The sequence below is a fragment of the Echinops telfairi genome, unplaced genomic scaffold (assembly GCF_000313985.2).
Source record: "Echinops telfairi isolate 266 unplaced genomic scaffold, ASM31398v2 ScPeMD7_70;HRSCAF=299, whole genome shotgun sequence".
In the NCBI taxonomy this organism is placed as follows: Eukaryota; Metazoa; Chordata; class Mammalia; order Afrosoricida; family Tenrecidae; genus Echinops; species Echinops telfairi.
Window position 1 is genome coordinate 15,274,767 of NW_022103968.1, and position 20,605 is coordinate 15,295,371.

At 53.9% G+C, this 20,605-nt stretch overlaps 1 protein-coding gene across 1 annotated transcript in view; it reads right to left on the reverse strand.

The window, feature by feature from the left end:
- The window catches only part of VWA2 (von Willebrand factor A domain containing 2), a 43,369-nt gene that overhangs the window by 10,318 nt on the left and 12,446 nt on the right, over positions 1-20,605 (reverse strand). Inside the window, exons 3-8 of the mRNA XM_045291485.1 lie at positions 19,883-19,957; positions 18,824-18,957; positions 9,401-9,510; positions 3,520-3,714; positions 1,879-2,012; positions 1,213-1,345 (exon numbers count right to left, since the gene is read on the reverse strand). Coding sequence (XP_045147420.1) covers positions 1,213-1,345; positions 1,879-2,012; positions 3,520-3,714; positions 9,401-9,510; positions 18,824-18,957; positions 19,883-19,957 — 781 coding nt within the window. The remainder of the gene's footprint in view (positions 1-1,212; positions 1,346-1,878; positions 2,013-3,519; positions 3,715-9,400; positions 9,511-18,823; positions 18,958-19,882; positions 19,958-20,605) is intronic.

The window sequence follows — 20,605 nt, forward strand, 5'->3', positions numbered from 1 at the left end:
TCTGGTGACAGCAGCCACTATGATGACAGATGACGCTGCCCATGGGTGGCCTCCGTGAAGCAGGCTGTCAGCCCCCGGTTATCTCAAATCCACAGCTACCTGCAGGGCTGGTGACCCCCATACAACTGGTAGGAAATCGTTTCTAAAGTCTGAAGTAGGCTGCTTAACCCACACGCTCCCAGAAGGCAGCAGAACTAGGATCCAGATGCCAACCACTTGACCCCCAAACCCATGTCCTCCTCCCTCAGGCCAGCCCCCATGGCAGGCCCTGCCACAGCAGGGCAGCAAGCCTGCCTCTCCGGGTGGGCAGCAGCTCCAGGGACAGCCTCGCCTAAGCCTGGCCTGCAGCCAGCAGCGCTCTCCCAAGAGGGCCTCGTCTGACAAAAGCCCACCGCAGAATGCTCCCCTGGGGCGGTGAGTGGGGCTCGCCTCCAAGGCAGGGGCTTCCTGGGGTAAGAAGAGCTCAAGGAATCGCTGGAACAGAGTCTGCCCCTGCCAGCTCATTAGGAGACGGCCTCCCCTCTCCCCCGAATCCCAATGAGCTCATAAAACCGCAAGTCCCAGAGAAAGCTGGTGGGGATGCACCCTGTCCCGCCCTGCCCAGAGCCTAGGACTGGAGTTCTGGGTGGCTGCTGTCCACAGATCTCCACTGGATCTGCACCCAACACGCTCCCTCACTCCCCAGGTGTGGGCTCAGCCACCAAATTCTCTGCAAGGCCTTCCCTGGCTTTTTAAGACCACACCCCAGCGACCCACCCCTGCACCCCCATGCCTGCATTCCTGCCCCCTGAACACTCACCACCCTCCAGGAGCTGCTCTGATACGTTCAGTTGTTTGTCGCCTGACTCCTCCTGTGATCCCGAGAGCAGATTAGGGTCACGGGTGTCTGTCTGCTCTGACGCTCCAGGCCCAGGGGCAGAGCTGGAGCCCACGAGGTCCCCCTCTCAGGGCTCCCGCCATGAGTGTCCAATATGCAAGGGTCTTTTTATAAAACTGCAGGATGAACACATCCCACCTCCTCACTCACTGAGTGTTCTGGGCACCCTGGCCCGGGGCTAACACTGAGTCGCTCTGAACCCCACTTTCTGCCTGGTCTCCCCCAGCCTCGTGTCACTCGCTCCTGTGACATGACCTGGAGCAGCTGCCCTCCACGGCCCAGGAGTGTGTGGTGGCACCAGGGGGCTTCTCGGGTGCCCAGCCTTGCAGACACACCTGTGAACGGGGCAGCGAGAGGCCAGCACGCCATTGGTCCGGGGCGACCCTCTCCAGCACAGGCCATTGCTGTCGCGCTCGCTGACTGTCTCCAGCGTCTTGTGCTCACAGGGGTAGGGTGCCATCCTGCAGTCTGTGCAGCCCACCACCGGAAGAAGATGGGGTCACACCTCCAGCCTCCAGCGGTTCCTGGTGCAGTCACTAATCCTCAGTGGGCACCCACCCAGGGTCTAAGCACCTGAGTTCCTTAAGACCCGTTTGCACCCACCTCTCGTGTGTGCTGTGTATGTCTTCTATTAACAGGTGGCACCCTCACTTCGGGGAGGGGTGCTGACTGAACCCTGAGAATGCAGGACCTTGCCCCGGGTCCTCCCCCTCCCCGATGGCCCTGCACTGAGACCAGGGGAGTGTCTTGGTACCTTCCCTCATCGAGCAGAAACAAGCACAGGGCCCCCCTGCTAGACTCCGGGTCCCACCGTCCCCATGGGCACATCCGCACAGGGCTCCCAAGGAGGAAGTCCCAAACCCCAACACTGGGCAGAGACACACACACAAAGACATGCCACCAGCTGCCACCATGGTCTCTCTACCCGGGCGCCTCCTGACTTCTTGCTTCTGTGCCCACTGCTCCCTCCCACACCCCACTCCCTGCCTGGAGGGCCTTACCTGGCGGTGCGACGGTGCAGATGGCGGCACTGCCCAGGGTGGTGAAGAGGCCGTTGGTGGCGTCCTCCACCTGCTCAGCGAACAGCACGTGCAGCTCCTGGGGCTCGCTGGCCAGCGCCTGCAGCTCCTCCCACCTGCCCCCAGCCCGCCCACTGAGAAGTTAGAAACCCAGAAGGCTCCTGACCACCCCTCCGTGCAGACCACCAGCTCCTGCCCTGCAAGTCCTCCCCCCACCCCCAACTCCCAGGCTCTTTCGCTAACATCAGTGTCCACTGGGGGCAAAGGCAAGGACCATATCAGGAGCCCCTGGAGGCTCTCAAGGCAGATGTGTGTGAAATGAAACATGGACCCCTCCCTCAGAGCCATACCACCCAGAGAGCCCCCAGTCCTTCCTTAAGCCCTGGTCCTGACACATTCACTCGTCTCTGGATGCGAATGGCATTCATCTGAAAGGACGGGAAAGAAAAATGCTAGCAAGCTGTCAGCCAACCATGGGCACTAGGGGAAACTTGCCATAGGAAGGAAGGATGGTGGCCTGGCTTTGGCAAAACAAAAAACAAAACAAAAAAAACGTAGGCACCATTCTTTTTCCTTTTTCTTTTAGTCGTTAATTTTTTTTAAATAGTATTACTGGCATAGAATTCCCGTCATATAATTCAGTAGTTCAGTCCTATTAAAAAGAGCTGTACATTGTCTTCTTTCTTCTGCTCGTTGTTGTTGTTGGCTCTCCCTTTCCCCCCAACCTCTCTCATCATGCCCCCCAGGATATTATCACTCCAGGCCCTGTCTCCATAGATTTGCCTATCCTGTTGTCCTACACAGAAAAACACACCAAAGCCAAAAGAACAGAGCAAACCAAGCCGACAGCAGGTAAAACCTCAACCAAAAAGAAAGCAGAAAACATAAAAATCTGGAACAAATTCAAAAGGAGACAAAATGGGCACGTGTGACATTCTAGCCTAACGACCTGGGCCATGATCGACTTTGCCAGGTGCCATGTCCAAACTGCTCACCTCCCTGGACTGTGGTCAGAGGGGATTCGCTGTAGGCTCTGCAAATGCGCTGTGAGCTTCCACTGCCGTCAGCAGCCTTCTGCAAACCAGGCGCTCAGAATTCAAGCTCCGATACCCATCCCCCCCCCTTCAGTGACCCACCATTCTTCTCTCACACTCTGCGCCCAACGACTCGGCTGCCCCACTGCTCCGCCCTGGCGCCACAGCCTAGACCCAACCTCTCCTCCGGCCCACGGCTGCTCCCCCGGCCGGTCTATTCACACAGCTGGCAGTGTGTGTGTGTGTCAAACAGGTTACGGCAATTCAGACAGTCCCCTGGCTCAGAACCCTCCAATGCCTCCCCACCTGATGACCATACACGCCATTGCCCACTGGGTCCCCAGCATCTGGCTCTTTCCCACCTCGGGCAGCACCCCAAGTCTACAAATTTCTGTTTCTGCCCAAGTGGATTTGAGATGACGTTCTGACATCTGCAGCCAAGGGTTCAGACCGCACCAGAGACAAGACGGCACAAGAAAACACGCACTCTCAAGACGGTCAGAGCCCTGGAGGCCCCAGGGAGCCCCTGACTCCAATGCCAAGTGTCCCCCCACCCCAGGGGCCTGGAGTGGGGCCCGTGCAGTCTTACCTGGGAAAGCCTATCCCCACAGCAAACACGGTGATGCCCCTCTCCTTCAGCTGCTTGGCTGGCACAGCAGCCTGCCCTTGGGACTTCCCATCAGTGACCACAATGAGGATCTGGGGCACAGAGACGTTCCGGCCCCCTGGGAACCCTTTGTGGAGAAGGTATTTCAACGCCAGGCCTGTCTCTGTGCTGCCTCCTCTGAGGTCACCAGGAGGGAGGGAGAGAGGGAAGGGGAGAAAGAAGTCGTCAGTGGTCAGAGGCGCCTCTGCAGTAGGTTAAATAAGGACACCCTTCCCATCCCCAAGACAAGTCCATTCCCCAATCTCTGGACTCAGAGTGACCTCACTTGGAAAGAGGGTCCTTGCAGCTGGAATTCACTGAAGGCTCCGGAGATCAGGAGGCCACCTGGCTGTCTGGGTGAGCCCCGAACACCAATGCCAAGTGTCCTCGTAAGAGATGTGGGAGATAATGATATGGGTACAAGGCAGAGGCTGGAGGGATGTGGCCACAAGCCCTGGGAGACTGGGCAGCCAACAGAAGCTGAGGAATTTTCCCCCATTTGGCCCTGGAGGGAGCATGGCCTCACTGGACTGTGAATTTCCAGCCCCCAGAACTCTGAGAGAAGAAGATGTTGTTCTAAGTCACCATGCCCGTGGTAATTTGCCATGGCAGCCGGAAGCGGTGGATAGCTGCCGGAATGGACGAGCTGAATGTCTGACCGTGCACCCGGCACAGCAGGTACTGTGAGTCCATCACCAACGATTCCGTCTCACGGTGACCCCGAGTGCGTCAGAGTTCAACTGCACCCCCAGCTCTCTGAAATCACCTGGCCTTTCTCTCAGGGAGCTTCTGGGGAACTTGCAGGTGTTAGTGTATCTGCACCACCCAGGGACCCCGTGCTAAATGTCCCTAAAATAGTGTCTTCATTAAATGTTCCATCAGTCAACGTCACCCTTCACACAACGTGGAAGCGCTGCTCGAGGTTCTAATAAATCCAGACACCCAGAGCCGCCATCACCGAGTTGATGCCAACTCTTCAGACCACAGGAGAAAGGACTGACAGCTGTTACTCATGCACAGGGCTCCTAACCTCGAGGCCGGTAGTTCAGAACCAGTCGTTCTATAGGAGAAAGGTGAGGCAGGCACGCTACTCCGGTAAAGACTTTAAAGTCTTGGAAACCCATAGGGGACCCTCCCACTCCGTCCTGCAGGGTCGTGATGAGTGTTTGCCTCGTGCCAGACAGGCTGTGGCCGAGTCTCACGCCGCTCTCACCGCCACGGGCCTCGAAGACCAGGGGTTCAGAGAAGGGGCTTATCGACAGTCACGCAACAATGTCATTCTGTATTGTGGAGTATTTATTTCTAATGACAAAAAAATGGAATTTTGTCTTGAAGCATGGTGTAGCACGGTGTTCACGCCAGGAACTCGTATGTGGGCGGATCTGCATGTGGGCCGACCCGTCTGGAGACGGGTAGAGGAACGGTGTCTTGGTTCCTAAGACCATCAGAAATATGTGTTTTCCAGTGGTCTTAGGCGACCCATACGTTGAGAACCGCTGTTTTAGAGGCACGACAAAACACATCAGGATCTCTCAAACTGAGGGATTCTTCAAGAACCGTGAGAACGGAATGGCAGGAGTGACAAGGCAGCTTTTCACAAGGGTACATATCCGTAGCATTGTGTGAACAGAGGGCTCCGTACGAGGGTAGACTGTCGTCAGGGGCCACTGGGTCCGTTCTGACTCACAGCAACCTGCGTACAGGAGAACGCCCGGTCCTGCACCCTCCTCTACAACTTCCGTTTGAGCTCACGCTCGCAGGCACTCGGTTAATCCGTCTTGTCCAGGGGCCTCTTTTTCACGTCCCATCTACTTTCCCAAGGGACTGCTCTCTCCTGCAAACAGGTCCAAAGGACGTGAAACAAAATCGCGCCATGCTGGCTTCTATGGCGCATTCTGGCTGTACTGCCAGGGCAGATTTGTTTTTCTGGCAGTCCACGGTCCTTCCAATATTCTTCACCAGCTCTGTAATTCAAATGCACTGGCTTTTCTGCAGACAGCCTCTAAACTCAATGTCCAATTTTCACATGCAACAGGGATGCATGAAAATAACATGGCTTGGGAAGGTACCTGCAGCTAGAAGCTGGAGTGGTTGCGAGTTGGGCTGCTAACCTCAAGGTCAGCAGATCGAAACCACCAGCAGATCTCCAGGAGAAAGATGAGGCTTTTAAGGAATGACAGTCTTTGAAATCCACAGGGGCAGTTCTACCCTGTCTTGTAGGGTCGCTTTGAGTCGGAATCAACTGGATGGGAGCTAAATGGTGGGAAAGAGGCCTGAGGCAGCTCTGACAGGCTCCGGGCAAAGGAGGAGTCTAAGTATGTGAGGTTTCAGGTCCCCAAACACAAAACACTCCCCTCCCCCGAAAAGTGCAGATGGGGTCCAAAGATACACATCACATGACACACAGGGTGCTTGTGGGAGACTGAGGAGAGGACCCACAGGCCTGCCCACCCAGCTGGCCACAGGTCCTAGGCATTCAAGAGCCAACTGCCATGTTAGGATGCGTTAGGACAGAGGTTCGCAACCTGGGGGTCGAATGACCCTTTCACAGGGGTTGCCCGATTCATTACAGTAGCAAATTTACAGTGATGAAGTAGAAACAAAAATAATGTTATGGTTGGGGGGTCACCACAACATGAGGAACTGTATTCAAGGGTGGTGGCATGAGGCAGGTTGAGAACCACTGCGTGAGGAGGTCCCGACCCTGGAAAAGGTCACCGTGCCTGGTAGAGGATCAGCGAGAGAGGGCACCCCTCGCCGAGATGGACTGACACCCTGGCATCGTGAGGCAGTATTGAGATCAGGCAGCATCGTGCTCTACAGTGGGTTGTACACAGGTTGCATGTACGTTACACAGGTTACATGCATGATATACGTAGGGTCACTCTGGATTGGAGTTCACTCCATGGCCTCCAACAATGAAGTTGACAATATGAAAACTTCTTTAAAAGCTGCCCTGTAAGGGTGGGTCCTTAAGCATGTCTCCAGGCACACCTCTTGGGGAGGGGTGGGGGGTGGCTTTCGTCTGAAAAGGCCCGTGCTCTGGGTTTGCGGGGAACTGCCCGATTGCTCACCGTGTTCATACTTCACAGCGGAGAACGGGCCAATGGACGTCATCCCTGCCCCTCGGCCAACAGTCCTTCCCTCTGACGATCCTCAGAAGCCCCACACCTGCAGCCAAACATGAGTTATTGTTTCCTCGGCTTGCCTGGCACCGTCTTTCGTGGCCGTCCCACGACTCATCAGTGCAAACTGCACACACGCCCGCAACGACAGCTGGACTTGTTCAGACGAATTGAGGGGCTTCTCTCTGAACTCCTGGCCTTGCCAGGCTCGCTCTTCATGCGGCTCCGGAGTCCACGTGCCATGAGTAGTCCTGGGGGCGGGGAATATTCCGGTCTCCTTTCATCTCAAATTCCCCTATGACTGTTTGGGAGACCCTGGTACTCTCAGGCCCCAAGACTTCCAACAGAGCTGCGAAGAGGCTTATCTGATGATGTGGGCGGGGACCTGGGCAGCTTTCAAAACCACCAGCGTCTCTGAGGGAGAAAGAGGGGCTTCTGACTGCTGTAAAAAGTTGTGGTCTTGGAAACTCACAGGGGCAGGTCTACTCCGTCCCAGCGGGTCACTATGAGCCGGCATTGACTCGTTGGCAGTGAGTTTGGTTTGGTTGGTTTTTAGAAGACAACCAAAGTTGTGATTGTTGTTGTGCGGTGCCCCCAAGTCAGCGCCAGCTCTCAGCAGCCCTCTCAACAGCAGGGTGAAGCCCTGCCAGGCCCGGTGCCACCCTCACAGCGATTAGGTTTGAACCCAGGGCTGCCGCCACCCTGTCCTTCCTTCCGCCTCTTGCCAGGTGCTCCCTCTTTTTCACTGGCCTGGCACGTCACCAATTATGACACCCTTTTCTAGAGCCTGGTCTCCCCTGATCACCCATCCAAAATAGGTGAGCCTCGCTCCTCGGGAACCCTGGTACATCTTCCGTGGCAGACTCGCTTGGTTTTCCAGCAGTCCGTAACCCAGGCGAGCTCCTTCGTCAGCACTGCCATTCGGCTGCACCAAGTCTTCCTTAGTCTTCCTTGCTTGCGAGGCGACGGAAGGTACCGTGGCTACGCTGGGTCAGGTCCTTAATCCTTAGCATGACACCTTTGTTCTTCAACCCTTTCACTCAGAGGTCCCCAAAACTTAGGTGACTTTCTACCCCCTTTTCAGAAAAAAAAAAAAGACTCGGCAGCCTCTCCCCAGCAGGGAAAACCTTCTGTGCCGTAGACCCATGCGGTGGTTAAATGCTGTGGGGTCTGCTGGTGCACACTACTTTAAGTAGATGCTACGCAGATATGCCCAGTGCAAGCCGTCATTTCAGTCCTTGATCGCTGCCTCCGAGAGTGTTGAGTGTGTATCCAAGAAAAATTCCACCTTTGGCAACATCAGTCTTGTCTCTGTGTAGCATGGCACTGTCTATTGGCCAGCTGTGACGGTTTTGTGTTCATTTCATGGAGATGGAACCCAGACCGGAGGCTGCGCTCTGATTTTTATTGGCTCCCAGAAAGCCCGAGCCTTCCTCCCATCCTGGTGCTGCTTTCTACGTCCCGCTGTCCAGCTTCTCTGATTACTTGCTCAGCCAACAGACCATGGACGGTGAGAGGATGCAATCCTGACATCATCCTTCTTGATTCGAAAGGACAGGACCAGAGAGGGTCTGTACATCAGGGCGGCAAACGGCTGCCCAAGCATTCTTCTGTGATGGCTTCTGAGAACATCAGTTCTCCCTCTCCCTTCGTGTATGTGTGTGTGTGTACACAGATGCATTCACTACCAACAAGTCAATTCTCACTTGTAATGACCCAACAGGACAGGGTAGAACTGCCCCCAGAAGGTTTCCGAGATTGTACATCTTCAGGGAAGCTGACTGTCACATCTTTCTCCCATGACATACCTGGTAGATTTGAAAGGCCTACCCTTGAGGAGAAAGATGTGGGAATCGGCTTCCCTAAAGATCTAACAACCTTGCCCCCCTGGGGTTAGTCCTAGCCCCTAGGGTTGCTGTGCACGGACGCGATGGCAGTGTGTGTACATGTAATGTGCATGGGAGCACCTGGAGTCGCAAGGAGAATGGAATTAACACAGGATGTAATTCCTCCACAAACTTTCGAAGCCCCTTAGTACACATGGGTATGTGTGCACACACCAGCTGACTTGAAATGTGAGTAAGAGTTACGACCCTGCCAAGTGTCTATGTAAATAACCACGGAAACAGCTCCCAAGAACTTTTCAGCCCACTCAGTAACGGGAACAACTACCCCTTATTCAAAAAATATATAGATGGCTCAGAGAAGTGTGTAGACCAGTGTGCACACCCCTTTTCACAGGGGCTGCCCAATTCATCACAGGAGCAAAATGACAGTGATGAGGAAGCAACAAAAATAATTTTATGGTTGGGGGGTTCACCACAACATGAGAAACTGTATTAAAGGGTCGTGGCATAAAGAAGGTTGAGAACCACTGGTGTAGACCATCCGGGCTGCAGTGGCCACTGGAGGAAGGACAGGGACTCGGACACAGGGCTTCTGCCCAGACTCCACTTTCAATGGCCCTTGTTTCCAGGGACCAAGAGCCACACAGAACAGCAGCCAGAATGTTTTTGCCTTGCACGTTCATTCCCACAGGGGAGATGAGCATCCAGTGTGTGGGGCAGCCTGGGAGGAGCCCTGTGGGCACAGCCGGGGTTCAGCTCCCACCTTCCCCTGAGCATGCTGGGAAAGCTGAAGGAGCCGCTGTAAGCGCAGGTGGCCTCTTCCCAGCCACGGACTTATCTGCTCAAACATACTTGAACACCGTCCTCTTGATCTTCGCCTTCACTTCCCGTCGGCTTGTTGAGGAATCCAAGGGGAATTCCAGAGAAGGAGCAGAACTGAACTGGAGCACTCCCACTCTGACCTGCGGGGGAGAGAGTAGGCCAGAGACTGGGGTCAAGTCCTGTGTTCCCTGAGAGGGGTCAAGGGACAAGAGGTTAACAACCCTGCCTCCTGTTTCAAATACCAGGGCTGGGGTTATCTCCCATCTCCTAAAAGAAGGAGTGAAAGTGCAGAAGAATCTAGAAGGAAATAGCTGAATCTGCCCGTGTCTGACTGACAACTCCTAATTCACTCCGCAACCCAGTCAGCCAGCCATCCAGCCAACCAACCAACCAACTAGCCAAACCAACCAACCCACAACCAACCAACCAGCCAGCCAGCCAACCAACCAACCAACCAGCCAGCCAATCAACGAACTAGCCAAACCAACCCACAACTAGCCAGCCAGCCAACCAACCATCCAACCAACCAACCAGCCAGCCAGCCAATCAACGAACTAGCCAAACCAACCAATCAACCCACAACTAGCCAGCCAGCCAACCAACCAGCCAGCCAACCAACTAGCCAAACCAACCAACCCACAACCAACCAGCCAATCAGTTACTGTCTGATTCTAACTCATGACAACCGCATGTGCGTAGATAACTGCTCTTCACGGGGCTCTGATGGCTGTGACTTTTCACAAGCACACTGCCAGTTCTTACTTCCCGGGCACCTCTGGGTAGGTTCAAATGATCAACCTTTCGGTTAGCAGGGGGTGCCCCTAAAGGAAGGTGAGCATGGTGGCACCTTTCTCAGCTGGGCTGCAAGCGCAAGGGTAGGCTCTCTGTAGCTGGTTACCAGCTGTCTCCTGGGCACACTGGGTCCACACAGTCAGTACTCACAGGACTGCTGGGAAAACAAATTTAAATGAAGATGGAGACCTTGCCCAAGGCCACCGAGCTAGAGAAAGATCAAATCTGAACCAGAGGTTGATTGGAGGTCACACAGCACCCTACACAGAGACAAACCACACTGGAGATAAAGGAATCTCCGTAACAAGGGAGCAGATGCCCCATATGATGCCAACCAGCCTTGGGCATCCTCACTGAAGAGGATGCCCTGAAGGGAACACCAAGGCTGCATAAAACCAGAGCGTGGGACATGAAGAAAGCCATTTCTTGGATCCTTGAAGACCCCAGTGCACAGGTTCCGAAACTTATTGGGTCTAATGCCCTATCAGAAAAAAAAAATTTACTCAGCACCCATCAGCAATTAAAAACGTTTGTACTATAGCCCAGAATCCAGGATATAGTATAGATACCTGCTTTTTCAGTGCCTCTGGATTGGACCCCAACTGTCATAGTGGTTACACATTGGGCTGCTAACCACAAGGTCGGCAGGTCGAAACCGCCAGCTACTTCACGGGAGAAAGATGCAGCTTTCTACTCCATAAAGAGTTAAAGTCTCGGAATCCCACAGGAGCAGTTCTACCCTGTCCTAGAGCGTTGCTGAGTCAGCATTGACTTGATGCCGATGCCACCCGCCTCCCCGCCCCGCTTCCCATCAAGGGCAGTCTCTCCCATTTCTGGCATCTCTGCACTAGTGTCTCTCAACGCCACACTCACTGCCGCAGAGTTGATTCTGATTCATGGTGGCCCCACAGGACTGCGAGATCTGCCCCTGTGAGTTTCAGAGACTGTAACTCTCCACAGGAGGGAAGAGCCCCGTATCATTCTCCCACAGAGCGGCTGGCGGTTTCAAACTGCTGATCTTGCAGTTAGTAGCCCCGCCCATCACCACTAACCTACCAGGGCTCAAAGGAACAACGACAACAACTCCATACACCCAACTCACTGTCCTGGAGTCGATTCCAGCTCACAGCAACCTTTTCTGCAGGATCACACCCGGGAGGTTCCAAGACTGGAGGTCATTATGACCATAGAAAGCCGCCTATTTCTCCTTCGGAGCAGTTGGTGGGTTTGAACTGCTGCTCTTGCCGTTAGCAGCCCACACCACCAGTACGGCTCCTCATGTCCAAGCAGAGGTGGCTGTCAACACTTAGGTTTCATTTCAAGAGCTCAAGCCCTGACCCTCAACGGTGGCTCTCAAAAGCCTCTGGGAAAATGCCATCCCAGGAACTATTCCATCATTGGACCCCAAATCCCACAAAGATCTCAAATGGGTCACCTGGGTCTCGTGGAAACAAGGTCTTAAATGACCCGGCTGCTGTCACTTCCTTCAAGACTGCGGTGGGGAGGCGGCACTGAGCTCTGCGCCTAGCCAGGGGGCTTCAGCCTTCCCCACCCCACGAAGGAGGTTCTCATGAGAAGCTGCCGGCTATTTGAAGGAGAAAGCCACTTAAGTCTCAGGTGGGCACGTGGGGCAGGTGAACACTGATTGACAGCGTGGCAGACAAGCTCAGGCAGAAGTTTCTAAGAGTGCCTTTCAAGGCGTCCCTTGAATTTCATGAGTGATAACGGTAAGATGGTTGCATCAGTGCAGGATGTTGGGGTAAAAATAAAGGATAAATTACAGATGCATTCAGGACCCAAATGTGAAAGAAGAGCATCAAAGTTATAAAAAGCCCTGTGCGATGTCGAACTGGAAAAGCTGCAGCCAGGGCTGAACATTTGGAAGCCATGGGAGTGATGACTGACAACATCAGACAAACAACTTCTGCATGACAGACTTATCTTAACACGAGAAAACAGTTAACACGGAAGTGGAAAAACTATTTGCAACTCTTCTCCGAGACAAAGGGCTCCTTCCCAAGTATCTCAAAAGAGCTTCCAGAAATCTATACATGAAATTATCCAAGAGAAGCATGAGCCAAGGATCTACCCTGGGATCGCGGAGGAGCCAATACAAACGGCTCGTGGGCCTGCAGAGGGATGCTTGCCCTCAGGACACTTGGGCACTATTTTCCCACACCCGTTTAGCAAAAAGCCAAACAGAAGGGTTTGTATGGCTGTGGATGAACCAGCAATCAGCAAACACTGCTGATAGGAACATGAATTGGTGCAACGTCCACAAAGGCCGACTGGCCACTATTCATCAACCATCACAGGTAACAGCAAACCCCCAGCTTTCTTTCCACACCTGTGAAATGGCCTGTTGATACTGATTCATCACAGAACTGTCACAATAGAGAATGTCCATCAATAGGTGGTGACTTCCTATCAAAGCCTCCGTAACGCCTTACAATGGGACTTCGCTCAGTGATTTTAAAACAAAACAACATATGCCTATGGACCAATAGAGAAAGATTTCCGAGATACGATGGCCTGAGACAAACCAAGAAATGAACGAGCCTGTGCAGGATGCCGCCCTTGGATGTCAGGGCCCCTGGCAATGGTGAAGGGCAGGGCTGCTGAAGAAGGGAGCCCGTGGGGCTGTTCTCCTCGGCCCTCCAGGGTCACTCAGAGGTCGAATCCAACTTGACGGCAATGGGTGGGCACCCTCAGCATTCAAGGTAGGGAACGAAGTCACATTTGCTCATAGTTGCCCGTCACTATTGTGGGAGGAGATTTGATTCGAGAAAGCCGGTAGCAGGATTGACCAATGGAACCTGAGTGGGTGCGAGGGGAGAGTTTCCTGTAGGCCTTCAAGGGAGCGTGTGAGGGACTCACTCAGTTACAAAGAAAACCGAACCGAGGCAGCTCCCCGGGACCGGCGGCTGGTGCATTCACCCCGTTACACAGGAAGGATGCCACTTCAAAAGGCGGCCAGATGGAAGCAGCTTAAGCCGGCAGTTGAGGAGTTTACTGTAATTGGTAGTTTGGGAGAATAAGCAGCTGCCTTTCATCTGCTTCAGTTTACTGTTGCCTCAGCAGGCGGCCTGCCCAGCTTCCCGGCACTGTAGCCACTCGGTGACATCCATTCCATTGTCCCCAGGAAGTGAGCGTCTCAACCTGTATGTCGAGGAGGACTTCAAACACCTGAGAAGGCACCTGCACAGCAGAGCACCCGTGTCCAAAAAAAGGCCTTTAATTCATAGAAACAGGCAGATCTCCTTTTACCGTGCTTCTAAGAGAGCGCTTAAAAATAAAAATTAAAGGGCTCTGGCAATCCCTTGGGCTAACCGAGACCACCAGCACCGTTTCTCCAGGTGTGCTCTCGGGTGTGACCTTTTGATCATTCTCACCACAGTCCACACTTTCTCATAATGCTACGTTTGATGCCTTTAACAGACCTCGAACTCAAACACCGCTAAGTGCCCTTGGGCTGATTCGGGCTCACAGCAACCCAACCAGGGCCGAGCACGACTGCTTCTGGGGATTTCGAGATTGGAAATCCTTCCAGGAGCTGAGGGCCTGATCACTGCCCCCTGTGGGGCGGCTGCTGGGTTCTAAGGGCTCCCTTTATGGTTAGCTGCCCAATGCTTACCCCACCCACCTCACCCAAGGTCCCTGAACAGCCTATCCAAACAGCCCCGGTCATCAAGTCCGGTCTGACTCACAGCGACTCCCTACTGGGTTTCTGAGACCGTCTCTATGGGAGCAGGCTGCTTCATCCAGATCCCTGGGCCTGGCTGGTGAGTTTGAACGGCCGACGGAAGGTTAGCAGCCAACACTTAACCCACAGTGCCACCAGGCCTCCTCTGACGGATGACAGTGGGGAGGAAGGGTAACGTTTCCCTGCGACTCGCTTCACGGGGACAGTCACTGTGCCACCGTGGTCTGGAATCCCCCGGGGTATGCCTGTACTTACTTGAAAGTGCCCTTCCTCAAGGTCATGTTATAGAAAGTCACACAAGGGACGAGGACAAGTCAGACCGCCTGTGATGCGGACTTGAACCACCACACACAGCAGCAGAAGCACAGCCATCTGAACCCACATCGGCGCACATCTGAATTCGCCGTCACAGGAGCAAACGCCCTCCCGAAGCTCACCCACCGACAAGCAAGCCCGCCGGGGAGGCTGGAGATCGGGGCCCGCACTGGCTCAAACACGGAGAACAATCAGAGTTAACTCTGACTCGCAGGGACGCCGCGTGTGCCCGTGTCAAACTGTGTTTACTTCCCAAAACAGATCACCAAGCCTTTCTTCCGAGGTGCCTCTGGGTAGACCTGAATGTCCCGCCCATCTCGGTTAGGTTAGCGCCCTAGCCGTTTGGTTAGTGCCCGAGTTCCTTATCCATGTGAACCACCCGAGGGCTCCTCACTCAAATAAGCATCCCATTCTGCGTGTCGTCACTTACTGCGAGACGGTTCACCCACCCGACCCTACCGCACCCCGTCCCAAGTTAAGCCCAGAGCTAACGAGTCCCCAGTAAGCACCCAGGATTGTAGTTCTGCCCTGTTAATAAGACAGCTACCACTTGTTTGACAGCTTGTCACACTGGGGTAGCCTGTGTGCGGCTGTGATGCTGAACGCTGTCACAGGTACTTCAACTGCCAGCAGGGTCCCCCAACAGGAACTGGTTTCAGCAGTTTCCAGCCGAAGGGCAGACGACAAAGAAGGAATCGACTGTCCACTTCTGAGGAACCCATCCCTGAAGACTATGGCGAGCCCCTGCTGGACAAGGTCGCTTTCAAGTGTCGGCAAATAAGGAGGCCGCTTTGAGGATGAAGGTGTGCCAGACCCCCTCACATGCATGTGAACGTCGGACTCAAAGAGAGGAAGGCTAAAGAAAGACTGACGTGTTTTAACCATGGTATTGACAAAGGATACGGAACGTACCGTGGACCACCAAAGCCACAAACAGATGGGTCTTGGAAGCAATGTAGCCAGAAGGCTCCACAGAGGCGAGGATGGTGAGACTTCATCTCACGGATGTGTTGTCAGGAGAGACCAGTCCGTGGAGAGACACCTTACTGGGTAGACGCGCAGCGAGCAAGTGGAAGGCCCCTGGTGAGCGGGACTGGTGCAGTGGCTGCAGCCACAGGCTCAAACGTGAGCGAGAGGTGGAGGCCAGGCTGTGTCTCGTTCTAGGTCCACAGAGCGGGTGAGCTGGATGGGCTGAACAGTACCTAACAGGACAGGGCCAGGCTGCTTCTCCTCTCACCTGACAATGATCAGCAGGCTCCCTCGGGGCACATCTCCAGGCCTCCAGTGGCCCAGGCTCCCTGTCCCGAGCACTGGCTAGTTTCCCAATCCCTTGCCCAAAAGCCAGCTCCTGTAACTTAGTGCTACAGTCTAGATGGGGTCCTGATGCTGAGACAAAGTTGCCTGGGCTCTGGAGACCTCGGGGCTGTGACTGGGGCTGCTCCAACAGTCTTGATCCCCTGTGCTGGCTTGACCTCACAGATGGGACTTCTGGTCCGCCCAGGCCTGCCCTGATGGGTGTCTCCCTTTCAGTGGTTTTCTTCAGCCATCTGGCTGGCTGGGAACCAGGCAGCATTTCATCTGTTGTATACAGGGTCCTTCTGACTCAGACCAGACTCGACAGTACCCAACAACGTGCTTGTGGGCCACCCTTATTTGTTCTCTCTCCCAAAGTACATGCATTTTGGGGGGAAGGGGGATGTGGCTCTAATTAAAAGCCACGCTTGCTCCTCACTCTGGAGGTTGAATCGCTAGGATTAACCCAGGAATGTCATCTCGGAAAACCACTTCCTTCCTCGGTCTCTCTAGGAGGGAGGCTCTAATTCAACTAATGATGGCTTTCTAGACCAAAGGCCCCTTCTTCATTTTGTTTTTTTAATCTGACTTCGGAGTAGGTAATAATCGACAAGGGTTAAAAATCCAAAAAGTACTAATATGTCCATTCTGTCGTCGCTTCTCCCCCTGCACTTGGGGCCCCTCTGCCCTGACTCTGGGAAATCACCATCTCCAGCCTCCAAAACAAGCTGCCAGAGTTTCTTGAAGCAACTGTGAGGCAAAAGCACATCCAGGTTCCTATTCACGCCTTTCTCCTTCACCTAGTAAGGAAGATGCTGAGTAGTTACATAATCTGCTGTCAATTTGAGACTTAGGGGTTACGGGGTGGAGTTTAGCCTGTCAATCAGGTCGCAGCTTGGTGACCTCCTTTGGAGGCGCTAAGAAGATAAATAGCTCGCTGGAGGCAGGACACATGCTCACTCCCCGGGAGACATTGCAGCTGACAAGACACATGGAGCTGCACTAGGGCCCTGGAGCTGAAGGAGCCACGTGGAAACCCCTGCCAATGCTGAGATGCTTACAATGCCCCGGGATCCACAAGACATTCCACCCACTGGGCTGTGGTCTTCCTGCATTTGGCGTCATTGCATGGCTGCGTGAGTCTAAAGAGGAGTTCATGGACTAGTATAGACGTATGGGGTAATATTGGACTTATGGACGTGATCTGGAATGTATCGACTAGTATTGGACTTATGGGCTTCACCTGGACTGGGCTAGGATGTTTTCTTAATGTACAATGACTCTTTGATATAAAGCTCTTTCTTACACACGAGTGCCCATGAATTTGCTTCTCTAGTCAACCCGGACTAACACACACGCCAAGTATACTTCTTCAGCGTTGTTTGTTCTGGAGAACTTCTGAGAAGTTCTGAAAGAGCTTCCTCCTCCACTTTCTGCAGCTGCCCACTGTCCCCGTCAACACACGCACACCTTTAACCTGTGTCCCTTGGGACAGGAGGATGAGAAATATTCTAGGTCAAGCCATGCCGTGTGACTGACTGGTATGGGTGCTGTTTGGTGTCTGCAAGAGTTTCTGCAGCATCGATTGCTAGAAATGGAATTCATGGATCACAGGGTCCCAAGCCGTTGTGAGTTCCTGTGTTTTCAGTCCTTATGTTACTTATGTAATCGTCTCTTGTGGCTCGGATGAAAAGGTAGTACGTTGGTTTCCCGTGCGATGCTGATGCACATTTGCTGCGTGCCATTAGTTGTGATTCCCGCCAATGTAACAGCCCTTCCCCCTTCCCCCTGGGGAGTCCCCATCTCCAGTCGTCCTTCCTGCCTTTTGAGCTTTGTTTTTTGGGGGAAATGCTGCCCTTTGGGTCTTGTACAGGGCCAGTGTTCTAAAGAGCATCTTCCTCAAAGGGAATTATTTACTTCGTAGGCCTGTGTATTGTTAGGCTGGAGCCTTGGTGGTAGCGTAGTTATGCGTGCTGTTGCGGGCCTCAGTCAGCGGTTCAACACCACCAGCCACTCCTCCGGAGAAAGAGGAGGCTTTCGATTCCCACGAAGAGTTACTGTCTCAGGGGCAGCTCTAGCCTGTCCATGGGGTCACTATGATTCAGCATTGACTCTATGGAAGTGAGTTCGGTTTGGGATGATTTGGCTGAACGGCAATTCCCTGCGTCCCAAGCCTTCGCAATATCAATAGCATGGTTGGAGGCGGTACAGTCTGTCCTGACGGCCACGTGTGCGACCAGCCCTCCCTAGAGACCTGTCTAGGGACCAGGTCATCGGATTTTGAGCTTTTGCTATTTGAAGAAGTATAAATGATGGGCCGGCTGGAGATCCAAGCCTGCATTGAATGGGGCCGGTACCTATTCATCTAGCTAAGGGCCAGCTTTGTTTCGTTGGCAGCAAACCATCTGTGTTAGCTGCCCATCATCCTACTGGGTGCCTCTGCATGCCAGCTCTACCGAACACAGCTGGTATTCCAGAAGTGCTATCTGGAGCCGGGGAAAACAAGGAGAAATAGAGATGCTGGTGAGATTCATTCAGGCCATAGAGATGCCTTCCAAAGGCCCCAGGGTGGATGAAGCCAAAAATTAGCACTTGGCTACTAACTAAAAGGTTGGTGGTTCAGATCCACCCAGCGTGCTGTGAAGAAAGGCCTGGTGATTGCCTTCTGAAAGGTCACAGCCGTCGGAAAGCCCACGGAGCACTGGTCTCCTTGGAAACACGTGCAGCTGCCTGGAGTCAGAGTCCACGGGGCGGCAGCAGGTTTGGGTTCTGTTCTGTTTTCCAAATCTCTTCACGATTTATTTTGTTTAGGTTTGGGTCCTTTGCGCTTCAGCTCCTTCCAAGTGGGTTGGGTTTGGTGTTCTGAGGCAGCTGACGTTCTTGTCTGCTCAGCAGTTTCCCTTTGTTATTTTCCCATAAACACAACACCCCTTTCAGGGAAATTGAATCCACGTGTTCTCCTTCCCTTCCACTGCTAAGTGAGTAAGTCTGGCCGGGGAATCTCTTCCTCCAGGCTGCTGTGATTGGTCTAGGGACTCTCATGTGACCTCAGCTGGGCCAATCAGAAGCTTCCCGGAGACTACTGACAGATCTATGGAGAATTAAGTCAAGCTCTCGATAGGGGTCACTAGCTGGAGAGACCACTTTGCTGCGTCCGGGGAAGCGGCCTGGAAGGAAGCAACCTGAGAGGAGAGAGCAGGAAGCCTGACGGCCTCCCCGGGGCCCTTGTAGGCCCTCTACCAGCACCAGGATTCACACAGGCCAGTGAGTTCTCTCTGCCACAATAACGGGCTCTCTGCCACTTGCCACCAAAGAGGCCCCTGATAGCGACCCACGGGACTTGCACTCACCCGCTCGGGGCTGATGTCCAGAGTGTCACACACCGTGAGGGCAAACTGCTTGGATCTCTCGAAGCTCCTTTTCCCGACGCTGTGAGAACCATCCAGCAGGAAGAGGGCATCCACTTGGGCAGAGCACTGCATCACTGGGGAGCAAGGGGACAGACAGTCACATCAGCAAAGCACAGCCAAGGCAGCCAGGACCTTGGGATGGGTGGGGCGGCAGCTCCTCTTGACACCCCAGGGAGATGATTATGGAAAGGTCAGCCAGAGCCAGCCCCTCTGAGGCACACAGCCACCACGGGACCTGGTGCACAGGGCCCACATACAAATCTTTGCAGTAACAGACCCAGTTCGATGACACTGAGCTTGACGAGAGGAAGGGTCTCCGAGATGTCACCCAGGGGGCTACAGTAGCAAGGCTAACAGGCAGCACCTACGTGCACATCACAGTTTAGACACACACTGAATTCTCACAACCACTCTAGGAGATAGGTTACTAATCTTGTGTCCCGTCAGCAGGTAGCCAAAGTCTTTTACAAGGCAATTCAGTCACTTTCTGAAGGTACCGGGTACCGGTAAGTGGGCGCGCGGGAATCACTCCCAGACCCTCTGGCTGCCGAGTTCACGCTCCCTCCCCCACCTCACTGTGAGTGAGTCTGAAGGGGTGAGGTGGGGGGTAGGGGGCAGAGAAGGCCCCACTGAGAAGGCACCAGGGCACACCGGACCTGAGGAAAGATGAGGGTGATGAAGGGCTTCTGGGAATGGCCTGCAGGGGGCACTACTGACCAGAGTGAAGGAGGAGGGAATCTGACGGGCAATGACCCTGTGGGGGGGGTAGAAGGTGGTCCTGTAACGGACTTGGATGCACCGCCAGAGGTCGGGCGCCGGGAGGTACTGAGGGCTCTCACCCAGGAGAGGGACTCGACTGGGACCACTAGGGGACGTGGCATCGGCCCCGGTGAAAGGAGATGGAAGTGGGGCGAAGGGCCTGGAGGCACAGCTTGCCTTCGGTCTGTCACACAGCAGTGGGAGCGGGTGCTGGAAGGACTCAGTAAAACACGGCCTTACATTTGATGGCAGCCGAAATCTTCCCAGCGGTCTCCCTGCTTACATGGACTTCCTGGAGCAGGTGGGATGGGGGCACTAGGAGAGAAAACATCAGAGGGGTCATTGCAAGGCTGGGCAGGCAGGGGTGTTGTTCTCCACCTTGTATGAGGGGTAAGAGGATGGAGAGAGGGTCATGGAGGAGTTTAAAGCCATTTGTATCTCCCAAATTAAGAGCGTTTGCATAAAAGACTACCCCACCTCCATCCACACCAAACCAAACCCACTCTCATCAAGTCCTAGTGATCCTCCAGGGCAGGGCAGAACTGCCCCTGTGGATTTCCGAGGCTGTAACTCTTTACAGGAGTAGAAAGCCTTGTCATTCTCCTGTGGAGTGGCTGGTGGTTTAGAACTGCAGACCTGGCAGTTGCACCACCAGGCTCTCGGGGTGATGACAGGGGACACGAAAAGACATCTGACTCTAGAGCAACGGATCTCAACCTGGGGGTCGAATGACCCTTTCACAGGGCTCAGCTAAGACCATCAGAAAACACTGATTTCCGATCGTCTTAGGAACCAAGACATAGCTCCTCTATCAGTCTCCAGGAGAGTCTGCACACATGCAGATACACTCACATACAAGTACCAGGCATGAAGACTGTGACCCATGCTATACCATGCTTCAAGACAAAATGCCGTGTTAACAAACCCAGGGACAAGGGAACAACAAGTGATCCAAATCGGTGG